This window comes from Taeniopygia guttata, chromosome 12 (genome assembly GCF_048771995.1).
Source record: "Taeniopygia guttata chromosome 12, bTaeGut7.mat, whole genome shotgun sequence".
NCBI classification, from domain to species: Eukaryota; Metazoa; Chordata; class Aves; order Passeriformes; family Estrildidae; genus Taeniopygia; species Taeniopygia guttata.
This window is the reverse complement of record NC_133037.1, coordinates 15,491,420-15,510,007: the sequence shown is the minus strand read 5'-3', so window position 1 is coordinate 15,510,007 and position 18,588 is coordinate 15,491,420. Positions and strand designations below refer to the sequence as shown.

The 18,588-nt window shown below is 41.9% G+C and overlaps 2 protein-coding genes across 6 annotated transcripts in view; one reads left to right on the top strand and one right to left on the bottom strand.

The window, feature by feature from the left end:
* The window catches only part of IPPK (inositol-pentakisphosphate 2-kinase), a 30,860-nt gene extending 26,932 nt beyond the window's left edge, over window positions 1–3,928 (top strand). For all 3 annotated transcript variants that reach the window (XM_072934880.1, XM_002193047.7, XM_072934881.1), the window contains one exon: window positions 775–3,928. In XM_072934880.1, the coding sequence (XP_072790981.1) occupies window positions 775–1,000 (226 nt within the window). In that variant the 3' untranslated portion in view covers window positions 1,001–3,928. The remainder of the gene's footprint in view (window positions 1–774) is intronic.
* The window catches only part of CENPP (centromere protein P), a 113,166-nt gene continuing 98,260 nt past the window's right edge, over window positions 3,683–18,588 (bottom strand). For 2 of the 3 annotated variants that reach the window (XM_072934883.1, XM_072934882.1), the window contains exons 8-10: window positions 6,069–6,148; window positions 4,322–4,413; window positions 3,683–4,075 (exon numbers count right to left, since the gene is read on the bottom strand). In XM_072934883.1, the coding sequence (XP_072790984.1) occupies window positions 3,954–4,075; window positions 4,322–4,413; window positions 6,069–6,148 (294 nt within the window). In that variant the 3' untranslated portion in view covers window positions 3,683–3,953. Of the gene's footprint in view, window positions 4,155–4,321; window positions 4,414–6,068; window positions 6,149–18,588 lie in introns of all 3 variants that reach the window. The other variant, XM_032750635.3, reaches the window with a different exon arrangement.

Below are 18,588 nucleotides of genomic sequence, written 5' to 3'. Positions count from 1 at the left end.
TTTATTCCCTTCTTAAACTTTGAATTGACTGTTCATAGTAGCTCTGTATGGTTTTAACTAGGTACAGTTTTTCTGCCTTGGTGTTCTCAAAGGAGAGATTTTTCAAGCTGAGTTGCCTTTAATGGCCTAGTTAGAATAAAACCAAGGCAATAATCAAGAGGTGACAGCTTTGGCTGTCAGGCAGGAGGCTTTGCCACAATATTATCCCTTTTGATTTGTGTCAGCAGTGCTAATCTCTTCTTCTGCAGGGGCCTTTGCTTCACCAGAGCCCTTTTATTTTTAGAGACTGCTCTTTTCTGCATTTGTCTGCAGTTCTCCAGTGAAGTGTTAGTGATGGACATGACTTGTGCAATGCCTGACTTCAGAACTCCTCCATCCCATAGCATGCTTGGACAGCATACGAAATGTTTTATTACCTTGAACCTAAGTGGGAGTTGCAGTCCCTTTTCTGCTTTTGCTGTTAATAAGGCTGTTGCTTTGTATGCACCACCTAGAAACAGCTTAGATTTACTAAATACAGTAAGTGAGAGTAATGTTTGCCTTCCTTGTGTGGAAGCTGAAAGGAAAATTAAAAGAAGAGATGCCAGCAAGGTCCCATTAGGACTGGTAGAGCTGGAGTTATAGTTTCCTAAGTGCTACATTAGCTGCAGTTTATTTTCTTGAGCTCCAACAAAATTTCTAAGATAAACATTAGAGTCACTTCTGCAAAGGGACACATAAATTAATAAAACTGAGTTCAGTGACTCAGATGGGCAATGTGGTTTTATTTTCCAGCTCTGAGCAAAGACCTGTGGTACTGACATCCAAATCCAGATTCATCTTCTCTGTTTCTGTGCTGGACTTGGACCTGAAGCCCTATGAAAGCATCCCCCACCAGTACAAACTCGATGGTGAAATAGTCAACTATTACCTGAAAAATGTACAGGCCAAAGAGGACCCAGTTATGTCCAACCTCTTCAAGGAGAATGAAGACTGTACATTAGTTCTCCATAAAGTGTAACCATTCCCTTAAGGTTATTTTTATTCAAACACATGAGAAAGTGAAAGATATTGAAATACAGTTATGGTGATTTTTTTTTTTTCCTTTTCTATTGTGTTCAGTGCATTTTTCAGCTGTGAATGTTTTTGCTTTATGAAATGATTTCTAATGGGTAATGCCTTCTCAGAGACCTGGGATAGCACTAAGCCACATGTTTGCTAGATAACCTTAATGAATGTATTTAATGTGACAGAACAGGTAATGTGCCATACCTTGGAACTAGAGGACAGATCAAATTAATATGAAAAATCTACTTCCTTAGAATTGAAAGAGCACAGAATTAAAGGTTTCCTGAAGTATTGCACTAACATAGAAAGCCTAATTACTAACAAGAGAATTACCTTGGACACTGTGCTTTGAGTCTCCCTCATCCCTACTAAAGGAGGGAATGCTCTGGCAAAACCTATACAACACTTTAGCATTAATCCACTGGAAATACAACCACGCAGTGGCTGCTCTGTGGAACTGCCCTGGCACTGCAGAACGTTTCAGTACTAATGCATGGACTAGGAACGCCAGGCTGCCTCCAGAAGTTGTGTGATCACCTTGTATCTACCTAAAGCTTCTGAAACAAAGTGCAAAGGGTTAAGGTAAGCAACCTTGAGTTTTACATGATAGTTGGGCTAAGCTCACCTGCCATGCTGGTTTTTATTGTCTCTGTACATTATATGCTGCTATTGGAGGTGAAACCACAACTTGCTCTTGCCTAATTTAAATTGAGCTATAAGAAGAATATGTTCTGAGTTTTAGAGGTTATTTCAGGTCTTTCAGTAGTGTCAAACATTGGCACTATTACACTGATGCCCCACACACTGCGTAGCATGAGCAGCTGCTTTCAGGCTCTTTTGCTGTAAATGACACAGGAAAAGGTGACAGAACCCCATTTTCTTCCCTACAGCTGCAGTGGGTCAGTCTTGTGCCAGGGTGAGCTTGTGTCAGTGCTGCAGATGAGCAGTGCTTTGTGCAGCTGAAAGCTGGGGAGGTGCTGCAGCAAAGCCATCCTTGAGGAAGATCCTGAGCTGGATCTGAAGGGTATTACCAAACCTGAGGGTGCCATGATAAAATCTGCAGCTCTTTTTCCCTCAAGGACTACACCCCCTGAATGGTGCAGAGATCCTCCTCCAGCCCCAGCGAACAGCTCTTACCCGGACACAGCCTGTGCTTACCAGCAATGGTGTTCAGGGTCCTAAAAACAGTGTAGCCTTTGAATTGTTCCACTTTACCTGAAATTCAAAAATAGGACCCCCTGTACCTTGGCACAACTCAAGGAAGAAATGTGAAACACAGAGCCACTACTGTCCCTGTGCCAGAGACCTGAGCTGGCAGTGCTGGCACCCAGTGCCAGGAGCCCTTCTGGGGCAGGGCCTGAGATGTCAGATTACAATAGTGCAATGAGCTGGCAGCAGGAATGACCCCTTCTTCCCAAAGAAAACCTGGAGGAGAAGAGCTCTTTATAAATCCAGAAACCCTCCAGCTATTAGAAAGAGGAGGAAGGAAGGACCCTGCACAGCTGGGAAGTTCCCAGGTTTTTATGCTGTAACTTTACACGTTTCATATGCAAACAGCAGTGTCTGTGCTGAGCGAACAGTTTTGTTTTCAGGCAAGGAGAAGGGAGCTAAAGATGAACTGAAGGTTACACAAAACTGGCTCAACCAGTTCCGTGTCAGTGGAGAAGTAAGGAGGAATTTTCCTGTGTACTGGATCCAATCTTGAAATGAGCCTGCCTTATCTAACAAGATAGAGCTGCCATTAATCAAAACCCAATCTCTGGTGTTGTTTGGAGTCTGGCAGAAACCAGGCTCTAGTCTGTCAGTTTTTCCTAACCTACAAGAACAGTGGGAGACCATTTCAGTGATCAAAGAGTGGAATAGTACATTTATGGGATTAGAAACATACTGTTGCTGTAGTTCAGACTTCACCTCTTTCCCCATTGCTGCATGGAGCAGGTGGTTGTGCTGCCAGGGGCTCTGGCCTTGGAAAGGATGGCTCTTCCTACCAGGAGAGCCCAGAGCTGGGGGGTTTGGGCTCTTGGTTCCAGGAACTGCCCCACCTGAGAAGTACCTGACTTCCAGTCACATCAGTTTGGCTGGGGTGCAGTGCTAATGCAGAGCAGGAACTCCTGGAAACACTGTAAGTTCCCAGACAAGCTCGTGCCACATCTGATAGAATGTGGGAGAGGCAAGACATTCGTCTGAGTTGTTTTATTTCTTCAGGGATGAATGTGTGAAAGGTGATGTGTTGCCAGTATTTCTTCCTGAAGTCAGAAATGCAAAGAAGTGCTGCAGTGGGCAGGAGGTGACTGGCTCACCAGTCCCCAGTGGGCGTCTCTGGGTTAGATTAATGCTGTCTCAACACACATTGTGGAACAAAGTTACTTCATACAGTTACCTTTGGGTTTTTTAGCATTGTGTGTCTTTGAAATCTTCAAATTGTCTTCTTCCACCCTAATTTAATGAGAAATATGTTTAACTCTTTGTTCTAGGAGTCTTTTACTGTTCTTTTGTCATTTTAAAATCACTGTACTTTTACAGAGCTGTGAAATGAATTGGATTTTTATGGACTTGATTTTGACAGTGCATGATCTTTTAACAATTTCCAGGTATCTAGAAAATGTTAAGAAGATAAACCACTCTGGTACATTAATGATTCAGAAAGATAAATTTATAATGAAATCACTCTGTACATGTAACTATTTTATTTGGCATTTTTGTATTTAAATGGCTGTATTTATTTTCATGTCATGACAATTTATATATAACGTGCCATAATTGTACAGATAGCATGTTTTATGAGTATGGTTTCTAAATGGAAAATAACTTAATGTTTATATTCAATAAAATTACAGACTGTGTAACACAATATCTTAATTAAAACTACTTTTGAAATTGCTACCTGGTGTAAGTAATGCTGGCATTCATTTTCCCGAGCCCAGCACTTTGATCAGGTTCTCGATGGCTGCCTCGATCCCGAAGAGCCGGAGTGCGCTCCGGAACTTGCCAGGGATGCTCTCCACGCTGCTCATCCTCTGCTCCAGGACTGCAGTAGAAACAGAGCAGTGCAGGTTATTTTCCAAGAGTTGCAGCAGGGCTGACAGCAGGTGGGTAAAGCAGGGTGCCTGCAGGCAGACAGGGTTTGTGAGCCCTTGGAGATTACACAGGAGGTGAAGTGTAGCTGCTGCTGAATTGGGGTGGGTTTGTGTGGCTGGGCTCTGGGAGTTAGAGTTCCATGGCCCCAACCAGGGCCTGGCAGTTCAGGAACAGTCCCTGAAGTAATTGAGATTACCTTGCTTTGGTATTTTGGGCAGCAGGTCCAGGACAGGTGTAGTGATCCCTTCTTCATCCAGATGGATCTTCCAGACAATCATCAATTCAAACCTGTACCAGGTGCACAAGAAAAGCAGTTCAAGTTAACGAGGTGCTGTCTTTGAGGTTCCTTCAAAGACAAAAGTGCAGCAGTCACGAGACTCAACCTTGTGCTCTGCAACAAAATTTGCCTCATATAATGCAAGAACCATCTCTGGATTCAGGAACCAGGAACACATCAATCCAATGACAAGGAAAGGTTCTGGCTACATCCAATTTGCACAGTGCAGTAAAAGTGAGAGGAAAGCAAAGGAGAGCACTGAGTGTCCCCTGGCTCTATCCCTCATGTAAGATCTACACTCAGGATCAGGTGCTGAGAACAGGAAACTTGTTTCAGAAGTGTTTGCATAAATGGTGATGTGCTGGGTTTGGAATAAGGACTACCTTGCTATTCGTGGCCTTTTTAGACTAATGGCAGGTAGGCATCTATCTAAGGCCTACATTCCTGCAGTTCTTTGCTTTTAATTTAAAAAAAAAAAATAAAAATTAGGCCTAACAATATCATTACTTCTTCAGGAATAGTGTTGGTAGTTATGCAAGGCCAATCATGATTCCCAGCTTTCAGAGTGGGATGGGAATCACTGCACCATCCCCAGGGGACGGTGAGGCAGGAGCTGAGTCCAGAACAAGACCCACAGCAGAGCTGCTGCTTTACAGCTCCCTTTGTTCCCTCCACCCCTCACCTTCCTTACTGGAAGTAAGGCTTTCCTAATCCAAAGCTGTGAGGAGCAAGATCCCTTTCTCAGTGGTGTTCAACCCATCATGACTCTTAAGAGTTTCCATCCAATGTGATCTGTCAGCCTTTTGCCACTTTATTTTTACAAATCCTTTGGGAATTTGTGCACAGCTAGTTCTGGGATTTTGCAAACAAATTTCTATGCCAGTCTGTTTTCTACCAAGCTACTGAAATGACTTTTATATTCCTTTGTTTCATGACTGTGGGGTGAGAGGGAATGAGGGTAATGGAATTGGCACCTGGCACCAGAGGAGAAACTAAAATAAAGCAAGTTCTACCCTGTGTGGGATAGTCTAAGAACAATTCATTCGTGCACCCCCAAGCTGAAGCACTTCGTTTTAAAGGGGCAAATTTGGCTGAATGAAGCAGCATCCTCTATTAGGGTTTGTTTGCTAGTTCTACACACAAACGTAACTAAGGGAGCTGTGCCTTATTTTCATATAAATTAAAGCATGTTAACGCAAGGTGTAACAGGAGAAGGGAATGTTCTGATCCTGCCACAAAATAGTTGCTTTTCATGGCCCTTGCAGAATTCATGACAGTGATAGTTACACCATCTTACATTTAACTATAAAGATTTTTTTTCCCCTGCCGAAAATCCTACATGCACTGGAACATCTCTCATGGGGAGGTCAAACAAATCCCATATGTCTGGTAGGTAATAATTCCTTCATCTAACTGATCTCCTCTAAAACAATGGAAAAGTATAGCCACTGTTGCTTTGCTTCCATTGCACAGTAAGTGCCCTTGTCTTTCTGTTCTTTAATGGCAAGACACCAAGGCAATGGCCAGGAACTGGGCTTTGCTGGGAGGGGACTGGGATCCTTGCTCCTCCTGCCACAGAAGGAACCCAGAGCTGCAGTACAAGGCTGCTGCCCTGCCTGTGCAATCCCTCACCTGTGTAAATACAAAAATCCATTTATTGGCTTACCCAGAAACTTTGGGGTTCCTTAGAATTATGAAATCTCCCAGCAGTCCTTCTGGAAGGCTCACAATTTCAGGATACTTGGCCTGTGAACAAAAAGGTTCAACTGGTTCAGAAAAATCACAACAGAGAAGGTGGTTCCTACCCAGTCACAGTGGATTGCACCAAGTTAAGAGTAACAACACTCACTCTCTGAAATTCTGACCTGTTGGTTTCTTTTTTTTAGAGATCCTTACATAAAATTTTTATTTGAACCAAGTTTGTTAATTGGATTTAATAACACCTTATTATACATCACCATGTCACCCCCTCTGCCTCTGTGAGTGATGACACCTCACTGGTACACTCTGGTTTGAGATGGACACCAAGTTCCACAGAAGGCTTTGAAAGAGTAATTAAACCAATGACATACCAAAATAACCAATGTTAGCAACCCATGGGACAGCAGCAACATGATCAAACATAAAAGTACTGGCTCCTATTAAAATTTCATGTTTCTGGGAATTATTTTCAGTTACTACAATGTGCAAAGGTTGACGGTTGCTCCATTACTTTGCTAGTCCATCTGATATGTTTGACGTGTCTTGTGAAAGCCTCAGAGCTTCAGAGCTCTTTTCAAAGCACTCGTAGCTCTGTATGGATCCTGCAGGTGCCAGGTTACTCAGGGAAGGAGGGGATGCACAGACACCAAGGAGCAGCATCCTGCAGGGACGTGCTGCTGGAAAAGGAAACTGAATGGAGCCACAGACTCCAGGCTGGGCCCTGCTTGTCCTACCTCGTGTGCTGAACACAAAGCTGTGTTCCAAACCTTGCAGTTTATAAAGTGTGAAAAGACTCCCAGCCTGAATCATTCCACAGGGCTCCCAGTACAAGCAGCAGGTCTTAAGAAAAAGGAGCAGGAGAGCTCAGCTTTGAGCAGCACTGGAGAACATAAGTTTGGTTTTATGGATTACGCCTCATCTGGCGGAGCAAAATTGCTACCAGATGTGACCTTGCTCTGGTTTAGGAATTTCTGACAAAGTGAAGGGGGAGGGGGGTTGTGCAGGATGCCAAATGACATACAGCACATGGAATTTGCTCATTTTAATTTCTACCCAGTATCCAGTACTGTATTTACTGCAAGGATAACAACCATGATCTATCCTGGGAACACAGACACAGAAGGGAGGACACTGAGCAGGGCAGTTACAGTGTTAGAAGTGTGGCTGATCAAAGGTCACTTATCCAGCAGAGCAGGGATCCTCTTCCAACTTCACTCCCTGTGGAATTATGCCCCTCTGATAACAAAAGAAGTTTTCCAGGCTTTCCTCCTCAATAACCCATGCCTGACTTCTACTATGAGTTCTCCTAGCTTGGTGTCAGAGGCCTGGGAGGATCCAGCAATCCTTTAGCTCCGAGCAGTAGATACTGGAAATGCAGAATTAGCTTCTACCTGGAACTCAGCTCCTGCATCCCTCATTTACAAGGGATCCCGAGTATCCCATAGCTAAACACCGAGTCACACTTCATCCACCCACACCCAGACATTTGGGAATCACCAAAGAAAATAGATCAGAGGGAACCAGATAAGAGTTACAGTTGCCAAACCACTGAAATGCTCCCAGGGCTGTCTCAGGAGTTCCTGTGCAGCTGGCACGTTCCCCTCAGGCTGGGGGAGGGGGAATTCTGTGGAAGCCACAGACAACTCAAGGAAAGCCCAGTGTATGGCTTTCTGTGGAAAAGCTTCCCTGTACCTGGGAGAGGGAGCTCCAGCGAGTTCAGCACACAGCAAGGGCTGTTCTGTGCCTCCCCTCAGAGCTGGGGTTCTGGCAACCAACCTGAGTACTGTGAGAAGCCAATCCTGTGTGAAATTCACAGGATTTGGGTTAAATCCAGCTTTTCAGTGGGAAAGATCATATTTTAGCTATCCACAAAACACACAAAAAGCCAAACCACAAATACCTACATCCCTGTTTGCTATAACCCAAGCCCAGATCCGTGCGAGGATCACGGCTGCTATTCCCACCTTCCACCAACACCAAGTGGGGACAGGAAGCAAAGCTGCCACACCCAGGCTCAGGCAGCAACTCTAAATACTGACAATTCCAGGAATGAACTCTGGGAAATGCAGTCACACAATCTGCCTCTTATATTGCACACAGAAAATACAGAATACAGCTTCTGAATCCCACAGTTAAAGATGTGGGGATCTGACAGCTGACTGAACAGCCAGGCATGGGGTGAGCATGGACAGATCCCCAATTCCAAACACTCTGTGGGTACCACATTACCACCTCATCTTCTCTGCTGAGCAACTTTCCAAGTTTTCCTTAAGGAAAAGCTGAGCAATAAAACCAGAATAGCAGAATGAGCTGAGCCACTGAAAGATCTCTTGGGAAAGTCAGGAACTCCTGAGGGATCTTGTAAACCAGACCCAAGGCCAGGGAAAGAGATCCCATAAAGGATGTGATAGCAGATGGGAAGGATCAGCCTCAACTGCAGCAAGCAAAACCTGAGTTTAATCAAGAAATATCTTTCCTCAGATGACTTTTAAATGTCAGCTTATGATCCAAACCAAAAGCCCAAGCTATTATTATTACTCCTAGACGGGAATTGTTTTTCCAGCTCCTTCAGGAGCCCAAGCAGGGAATCTTATGGGAACTTTTGTCTCAAACAGGAATAGTCTCAAACCACAAAGGGACTGTGGTGATGGAGTGCACAGCTTTGCCCTGCTCCCATGGCAGATTTTACACACACAAGAAGCCATCCCAGGGAATACACTTGTAGCAGCTATTTCTCAACAAAATATATTATTCTGCAGCTGTTTAAAGCTGCACTGCAATTTTCTGCACTTGAAATCTCTGCAAAGGAAAATGTTATAAATGTGTTCAGCTTAAGAGCTTTAGCTGTAGCTAAATGCAAAACAAAATTGTCAAGGGAGATGCCAGATAAAAGCAGATAAATTTGCTTCTGTCCCACTTAGCAAGAAAACACAAGACTGCTCCCAGCTGGAACAACAGCTCCCTTTTACTGCTAATTCTGAACTTGCTGTTCTGGAAGAAGTACGTATATAAAGAGTTATGGTACAATGAGCTCCTATTCAGGGAGAAGCAATTTCTAAATCTGCCCAGAAGGCTCTGATTTGGGTAATTTCTCAGTATGGTTTGCTCAACTACGGCCATGTTATCACCCACTGAAATCACACACAGCTGGGAGCGCCAAGACCTCAAATCCCAATAGAGCCATAACATCAGTAAATTTTTAAATGAGTTTCACTAAACCAGTAAAGGCACATTTAGAAAGTGGAAGTTTCTCACTTTGTGCAACTAAAGGAATTGTAACCAAGAACCCTTCAACTAAATTACACCCCATAGAAACACTGTATTTTCAGAATGGATTTATGAAGCTTCACCACTCATAATTAAGTCTCAGAATAAATACAGCTCCCCTCTTCCCATCTTGAGGGAAAGTTCCTCAAGCAAACAAGTCCTGCTGGTGATCCCTGTGATGCCAATCACCCAAACCTCCGGCGCCGGTGGAACCAAGGATGAGAAGAGCACAAGGTCAAAGTGGTTTTGTCTAAAATGATAAAGTGGTTTTGTCCTCGTGGCAGTCCCTGCTCAGTCAGGCTCAGTCCTCTGCTTTTAAAATGAAAATCACAAGTGACACAGCCAGCATGCAAGTCTCACTTTTTAGAAGAGGAAAGGAGAATTTTGGGAGCAGATTTGAGGGCCTGTAAGAAGGTATGACAATGGCAAGTAGTGACAGGAGAACAGGGAACCCCTTCCCACAGGCAAAGGGCAGGGCTAGATGGGATAACTGGGAAGGAATCGTTCCCTGTGAGGGTGGGAGGCCCTGGCACAAGGTGCCCAGAGCAGCTGCGGGTGCCCCTGGATCCCTGGAAGTGTCCAAGGCCAGGTTGGAGGAGGCTGGGAGCAACCTGGGATGGTGGGATGAGATGATCTTTAAAGGTCCCTTCCCACCCCAGCCATCCTGGGATTCTATAAACAACAGTTTGAATGCCACCCTGGACAGGGCAAATCTTTGTAAACATTTACCAGAATCTCTGCCAGGCTCAGGACATGCCTGGTTTCCTCCAGCAGCACAGGCACAGCTGGTTGGTTACTTGGATAAAAAGTGTTCTGTACCCACCTGGTTTCAGACCTGCCCTTTTTATCAGCCCAGACCTGTGACTTGATCCCTTTGCTAAGATTCAATCTTGCAGCCACCCCTTGCAGGTCAGCCCATGCTCTGCACATGTACCTGAAACCACTGACCACCAGCCCCAAATCCAGTGGCTTTGCTCATTGCCAGGGAAGCCCCTCTGCTTTGTCTTTTTCCTTTCCTTTCCTTTCCTTTCCTTTCCTTTCCTTTCCTTTCCTTTCCTTTCCTTTCCTTTCCTTTCCTTTCCTTTCCTTTCCTTTCCTTTCCTTTCCTTTCCTTTCCTTTCCTTTCCTTTCCTTTCCTTTCCTTTCCTTTCCTTTCCTTTCCTTTCCTTTCCTTTCCTTTCCTTTCCTTTCCTTTCCTTTCCTTTCCTTTCCTTTCCTTTCCTTTCCTTTCCTTTCCTTTCCTTTCCTTTCCTTTCCTTTCCTTTCCTTTCCTTTCCTTTCCTTTCCTTTCCTTTCCTTTCCTTTCCTTTCCTTTCCTTTCCTTTCCTTTCCTTTCCTTTCCTTTCCTTTCCTTTCCTTTCCTTTCCTTTCCTTTCCTTTCCTTTCCTTTCCTTTTCCCTTGATTACAGCTTCTCTACTTTGGTCCCTGCTCTATTTCCATTGCCACTTATTTTCCTCCTTCCATATTTACATAAAATGATTATTTTTCATGCTTAACTCCACCATGAGTTTACATGACTCAGTTTGTCACCATGCTCACAATGTGACCAATAATTTTCCATAATTTTTGTATTTTTCCTAATTGGATCTAGGCTGTAGGTCTACAGAAGAGCCAACCCAGCATAACCAAGGCCTGAGTACACAAAATTCTGTGTCTCATTTCCTTTCAATATCACTTTTTCATATGGCAACCATGTGTTTATCTGCAACTTAATTACAGCAGACTGGGAATAAATTGAAATACATACTGGAGGTTTATTTTTTTGAGGAAAAATAGAATTAAATGAACACAAAACCTTAGGAAGAACAGGAAGGGGTAGATCATAAACAGGGAACATAGAGGCTGCAGATACTTTTTTTTCCACTTTTTTTCTTGTTGGGCAAGAGACAAATCTTCTCTCCAGTATTTCTCTTTAAAATTGTCGAGGTAAGAGAGTTCCACTAGTTTATGAATGTTTTAAGCCCTACATTTTACTAGCTTAAAATTCTTGGGCTTTTTTGTCATTTTGTTTAAATTTTAAAACACACTGTGTTAACACTGAGCTGGCACTGGAGCCAGGCCCTGGCACAGGGATTGGCCCAGCTCCAAGCCCAGGGCACAGGAACTCGTTGGGATGTTGTGGGAGAGCACTGACACTGCCCCCTTTATTTTGGGGGAAATACCCAGAAAACCAGCAGAGCTCAGCAGTTCTGTTCTTCCTCCACAACTTTACTGATATATTAGTTTTCATTCTGTTGTATTTTGAGTCCCCTGCCCTCCCTCTGCAGCTAGGTATAATTAAATATTTCTTGATGATAAACGTTATGAACAGCACTGTGTGGAAGTCAGCAGAGATGGCTAATTTAGCAAGGGATGATGAGTAGCCAAGGACAATACAGAGATGAAAAATTATGGAAGGAAAAAAGATGTCATATTGCAGAGCAGCATGAAGCATCAACAATCTGTGAAGAAAGAATTGTGAGCCAAATTTTCAATAATCTGAAGGAAGTAGACTGCAGGAAAGGCATTTTTAGGAGAGAAATTAAGCCAAGTTTCTGTTTTCTTCCATTAAAACAGAAGCAAGATACCTCATAGATCTTTATTTTTTGTGTATAAAAGTTGCTGCAAGATTCTCTCTAAGCCTTTTTAATGTCTCAATAAAAGGTTCCAGAATTGCATAAAGCAACTTGGATTTGAAATACCACACAGAAGTTGATTATCAAATGTGACCCAAATTGCTTTTGTAGTCTACATTATTAAGCTCATCCAGACAGGACAATCTAAACGTCATCTAAACAAAAGCATCTGAATTTAGTTAATGACTTGGCTTTACCACTGTGTTCATTTTTTTCCAAATAGGCAGATTAATTTTAAAAATAAACCATAGGACACAATGAAGAACATCTAGTTCATCTAAATTAGCTGAAGGTTACACATTTACTTTTAAAAAAATGTGATTAAAGAAAGTTTTTAGACAAGGTACTCAGCTTATGTTCATCATTTACTGCTGTGCATTTTTAATCTTTCTTGAAGTTCTGAAGAGTTATTTGCTTCTGTGTGGGCAAATTTATCCTACCTGGTAAAGACAGGTACATCCACAGACCCACCTGGAATATCCCAAATACCGTTTTCATTTCTCACAAGGAGCTCTAAATGGATTGAGAGGTCAGTCTGTCACTTAGATAAAAAGTAAAGCTTTACCTATGGACCTATATTTTCTATAAAACATATACTGCAGATACACTGAAACCTTTCCCACAAGACATCCATCCTCTTCTACAAAGAATTACATTTTGGACAGACTCCACAGAAATTTGCCACCCAGTAGCTTTCATTTTTCTGGTTATTTACAATTAACAGCTGCTTATGTGAAAATAAATATTAACATGCAGTGCTGAAGTGCCTCTTGCTATCAACAAGAGCAGGAATGGGTCCAGCTGAAAATCCCTTGAAAGCTTTGAACCCACTGAATTCTTTTAATGTCATATCCAAATACAGTCCTTTAGATCTGGCTGTCAACAACAAGACATTTCAGACTTCCAAACACATCCTTAGCACAAACAAGAGGGACACAGGAAATATTCTTGAGAAGACACAAACATCTGCAAGAAGAGATTCACCAATTTATAATTATTGTATGTGTGAGAGTGTAAAGTTGTCAATCCACTGGTAAATAACAGGCTTGCAAAACTGGTCAACTATCCTCAAACTTTGATTTACTCAACAACTTCCAAAAGAAAGCTGCAAAACCTCCCGAAAAAAACAAAGTGGAAGCAAAAATAAGAAACACTAAAAACCTGTAGCATTGTACATGTGCAAACTTTGTTATACTTTTGACCAAATCTCTCACAACAAATTGGATTTTGAGTCAAATATCTGTGTACTGGTGAGTAGAAAAGAATTTAGGGCAGCAGGGAGAATTCTTTAGTGTATCCAGGAAGAGAAATCACAGGTGGCTACCAGGCAAAAAACATCTCCTTATGCTCCGCATTATTTGGTTTATAAAGGCCAAAGTTGCACTGCCCAGGAATGTTGTGTGATGCGTGTGGATAAATATTTGTTTCATTGCTTAGGTACTGCAACAACACAAAGAGCACTCACTGACAATACCAGCGCAGCTGCCAGTGCATTTCATTCACTCTCAAAAAAACTTGAGGCATTTCATAATTTGAATTTCAATTGCTGGCCTTGCAGAAACATTTCAACATTGTTGGTGACAGTATGTTTTGTTCTGGTAGAAGCCCAGTTGAAAGGAAAACCTTCTCTTTTTCCTTCTTCAGTTTCCTAAGCAATCAGTTCAGTTCTCTTGTGTTTTTAAAGCTCAAAGGAAGTAAAGTGACCCAAACATTCCTGTGTGCAAACGTGGTGAATGTTTAAAGTTTTCCTTGTGTACAAAGCAAGAGGTTTGTCCTAAAAGCTGTGGAATAATGCCCACTGCAGCCAGGATCCCGGAGCACCAGCCTTTCACACAGACAGATCTGAGGAAGGAGCCCTCAACCCTCTCGAGTAAAAATAGTTCAAGAAAAAGGAAATTAAAGCAACAGACAGAAGGAAGATTTCCATTCCCAGAATTTAAACACAGAGTTACCCCCAGCTTATATAAAAAACAAGGCTGTAACACTCAGTCTTCATTCCCGAACCCAGGTGAGTCCCACAGCAGGAATTATAAGGGATATCCAGACAATCCCTTGGAAAACTCGAGAAGAAAGGCAAGCACAATCATGTTATTTAAAATGGAGTTCTGATTACTTCAATATTCATTTTTCCACTGTAGAAAGACCTCTGGATGACTCTTCCCAAACACACTGAGCTCTAACATCTGAAGCCTCCAGCATATTCTTCACCTTTGGATTTTCCTATTTTCCCCCCTCCCTGTTTTGGATTCAGCTCCTGCATTAGCATTTCTTGCAGCTGCCCCTGCCAGTGCAGAAGTAGCACTGTCTAGACTATGCACATTGTGCCTGCTAAAACCTCTTAAAATAATTCCAATTGTAGTTGTACAGCTCCTAGACCTCCAAAATCACGTTTCTGATCTCTGGCATATCCGTATGAATTCAGAATTGTTGTCTAACAGTTCAATCCTTATTAACTCTCAGGATCTTCTCTGCTAATTGCCATGAGACAAAAATACCGTAACATTCAGTTCCCAAAGTACTCACTGTAAATGGACCTTATAAAATGTCCCAGCTTGCTGAAACAAAGTCAGTTTATTCCACCTTGGACAATTCATGTTGTGTAAGAGAAACAAAGGTCATGAAATACAGAAAAAGTAGCAAATAAATAATAGAAAAATAGAATATTCAGAGTGGGAAGGGACCCACAGGGATCATTGATATCAAAGCCTGTGCAAGCATTTCCACAGGATAGTCCAAGAGGGAAGCTGGGATTGTCTAGCGGTACAACAGGAATTACAAGGGAACCCATCTCTGTCCCCAGCCCCAAACTGCTCATCTTGTATCATGAAAACAAAACTCAGTGTTCAGAAATAACTCTACTTGTTCTCCAGCCTTTTGATGATTCCTACAATTCCTAAAGGAAAGGGAACACAGAGCATTTAATGTGAAGAACAGAGAGAAATCATAATAAAAATGATTGGCAAAGTCTGTCTGATCCTGGGAAAAAAACAAACCCCGCCAACGTTCTCCTTCAACAAGAAATGTTTATAAACCATACACAGAGCCATAACCTGCTCAGAGGTCTTTTTTGTCTGTTTTTAACATTTCCCGCCTGGAAGATGACACAGGGGAAACTGTGCTGGAGTGTCAGGAGATACACAACTCCTGTTTGTTTGGAGTTGTCAAAGTTTGGCCACAAATACCCATCAGACCATAAAGCAAACATAATTAATCACTTCATGGGTGTTTTCGACTCACAGTCAATTCTGAATTTTGTGCACTCTGGCATTATAAATCTCTAGAAAGGTGATAATCAGAAATACCAATATGGTATTAATAGTTAAACTTAAAAATTCGATATCTGTCCATACACACACACACATTTATCCTGCCATTCTGCCCCTTCAGACTCTCACTGGTAGCTGCAGAACTGCTGTACAGATAGTTTTTGTCATTGTCCATTAATTCACCCAAACAATTTGATGCTACTGTTTGTAATGGGAAAAATACGAATCAACAGGCAAAGACAACTAATTTTTAAATCTAAGAGGAAACCACAAGCAAACTTTGTTCTTGTCCTCAAAGTGTCTTCTTGTCCCAGCTGCCAACAAATCCTTCATTTTGACTAAAATGCTTAAAAATATTTGTGTCCTCAGTTTACATCTCCTTCCTGAGACAGTCTCTCAGTAGAGAGGCATCCTGTTACTAATTCCTGCTTAAATTTAAAACCAAGGGGAAAACATCTGAGGCCCCAAACAACAGGGATATCAGCAGCAAGTCACAGGAACCCAACCCCGTCTCCCCACTGACATTTCAAACCACCAGTTTTATCTGTAAGATCAAGCTGAATTTTCATATGTCAGTTCTGATACAGTCTGAGATGGAAACAGAGCACAAGAGAAGCATAAAAAAAGATGCATTAACTTTTTAGAGAAGTACATAGTGTTTTATATGGAAATGGAAAATGCAACCAAGCGTGAGCAAGAAAATGGAAACCAGATGAGAAGGGCAAACAAATAGAGAGACCATTAGAATAATGACATACTCTCAATTTCGATAATTAATATATTTAAAATTGAGATTTTTATATATTTAAATTCTTTCAGTATTTCCTATAGATAAATGATATATTTCTAGATAGTTATTTAAAACAGAATTTTCTACCTGTTCATTATAGCCCAATCTTTATTTAAGAGAAACACTGCCCTTTTGCTCTGGTGCGATGTAGTTGCCTTTTGAAGAAATAGTACTGGGTATGAGAAGCAATGACATCAATGAAACCTACAGGAGGCTTATGGCTCATGCTGGAAACTGAACTGCTGCAAAACACAATTTTTAGAAAAAAATGTTGGAAACCTCCAAGTTCTATTGATGAGTAACAATGCCCATTACTGGAGAGAACCAAGCCCCAGGCTGAGCTCTTTGTGCTGCTTCAGACACACAGAAGATATGCTGAGTTGAATATTTTGGAAAAACATGAGTCAGCAAATAGCTGAAATAGAACTACCCGATACACAGGGAAGTGTCACCATTTGAACCCCAAAAAAGAAGTGATATTATTTGACAGAGAGGCAGGAGGACAGGGGAAATCTTCCATGTTTTGTTACAATGGCCCGGGGTTTAAAGCTGTATTTATTCAAGGTAGGTGGGTACCTTGCTTTGGACCACCACAGGGAACAGCTCCAGGAAATGATATAATAAAGATTCCACTACATTTCTTCACTAATGCACATAGAGGCAATATGTAAAAGCTTAAATTTCAGGTAGCTCTGAAGAAAGGCTTTACAAATTACTTCATCTGTCTGGTCACTGGCATTTCAGATATAATGTGATAAAAACATACCAGAAATTAAAATGGATGCTGTGGGACTGAACAGAAACCTAACCAAGAGACAACGAGTTGTGACAATAATTAGTGTCCTCAGAAAGTTATACTAATGAATATTAATATTCTGTTCACTGCAGTAAACAACTGGAATTAGGATGCATTTACAATTGAAAATTCAGCTTTTTAAAATGTAGATAGACACACACATCTCCCATGGCAATTTTAGGTTTATTCCCACCTAACGATGTACCCCATGCTTTTTGCAATGTATTGCTAATATTTTTAAATATGTGAGGAAAATCTGTGTTTAATATCTCAAGGTTTACCAGCAGCATTTTGTCTATAATTTTTCCCTTAAGGATATTTGTGACCACTGATTACAGAAGGAATGCAGTAACTGGTACAGGTTTCAGAAAAGCAGTGTACTGCCAATCCCAAATTCTCCATCTCATGTTTTGTGCTGACTTTAACAGTTATAAAATTTTTCCCCATTGCTACTTTTTTCCAGCTATAAACTTGTGTGTTTGATGTTAAAAAAAGTAAACCACATAAGTAATTGCAAAGTTTAGGATTCTGTCTTTGTCTCTGATCAAAACCAGTCAGCAACTGCATGGCTTCATCATGACAACTAAGAGTAAAGCAATTTAAAAATGTAATTCTGTTCTTATATTTCATTGGAATGTTAAAAACTTGCTGCTGTAATTTTCAGTTCTCTCTTTTTATTCCAATTCTTGAACAAAGCAGAAATAACCTCAAATTCCTGAATGTGGATGTGTTTTTTTTGACTCATGGAAATGATATTTTGATCAATGTTTTAATTAAATAACAGATCCGACTTCAACACAGCCCTTCTGTAAATAACACAGAGAGCCAGGAGGCATACGGAAAATATCTATTCATGATATAATGGGAGAGAAAGCTGTTAAAATTAAGGATGACTGTGAAACATTTAAATCTATAGAATGTACTCTTGGTGCCAGGTGAGACATGGTAACAGGCACTGAGGTTTGGGGTTCCTCCCAAGGGAATGGATATTTTGCAAGCATATAAAATTATCAGAGGTCTTCATATGGATACTGCTCACCTGTGGCACCACGAGGGAGATACCAAAAGGGTTTCAGGACAGAGATAAGAAAAGGAAAATGCTGTATATGGAGGTGGCCACTGCCCTGTAGTGCCTCATACCAGGCTGTAACATGCAAAGGCAAAATATTGCAGAGTTAAAAAGGAAGGATGGGGAGTACCAGTTTTCCTTTGGTGCTCAAGAAAAAGAGGATAGGACAACCAGATTGTAATTATTAAATAAAGGTATAAGTCTGCAAAATGGAACCTGTAGGGAAGCTGTAAACCTTGCCTGCATAGTTTGATAGTTTGAAATGGCGGAGAAAAGAACTCATAAGGGTGAAAGGGGAGGAAGGGGAATAAAGGAATAGAAGGTAAAGTAAAGCAAATCATGAGATCTGGGCAGACAAGAGGAGTTGCCTCTGTCCTGCTGCCTTTCAAAAGCAGCAGGACAAAGCCCTGCTCCGGCCCCTTGCCCCGCTCCCAGCAGCAGGCTGGACTTGCTGGCCTGCCCGAGCTCCTGAGTGCAGCAGGTCAGTGGTGGGGAGGCAATTCCAGCACCATGGAAATGATCAGGGCTGGCTGAAGGGAACTCTTGGCTGCCTGAAGTTTCCTCTGCTCTGCTAAGCCAGGCTACACCTGTCACCCACTGCCTCAGTGAAGGGTATTCCTGCTCCCATCCTGCTTGGTGTGGCCATTATGCAGATAAAAGATTCCATTTCTGAAAGGTATG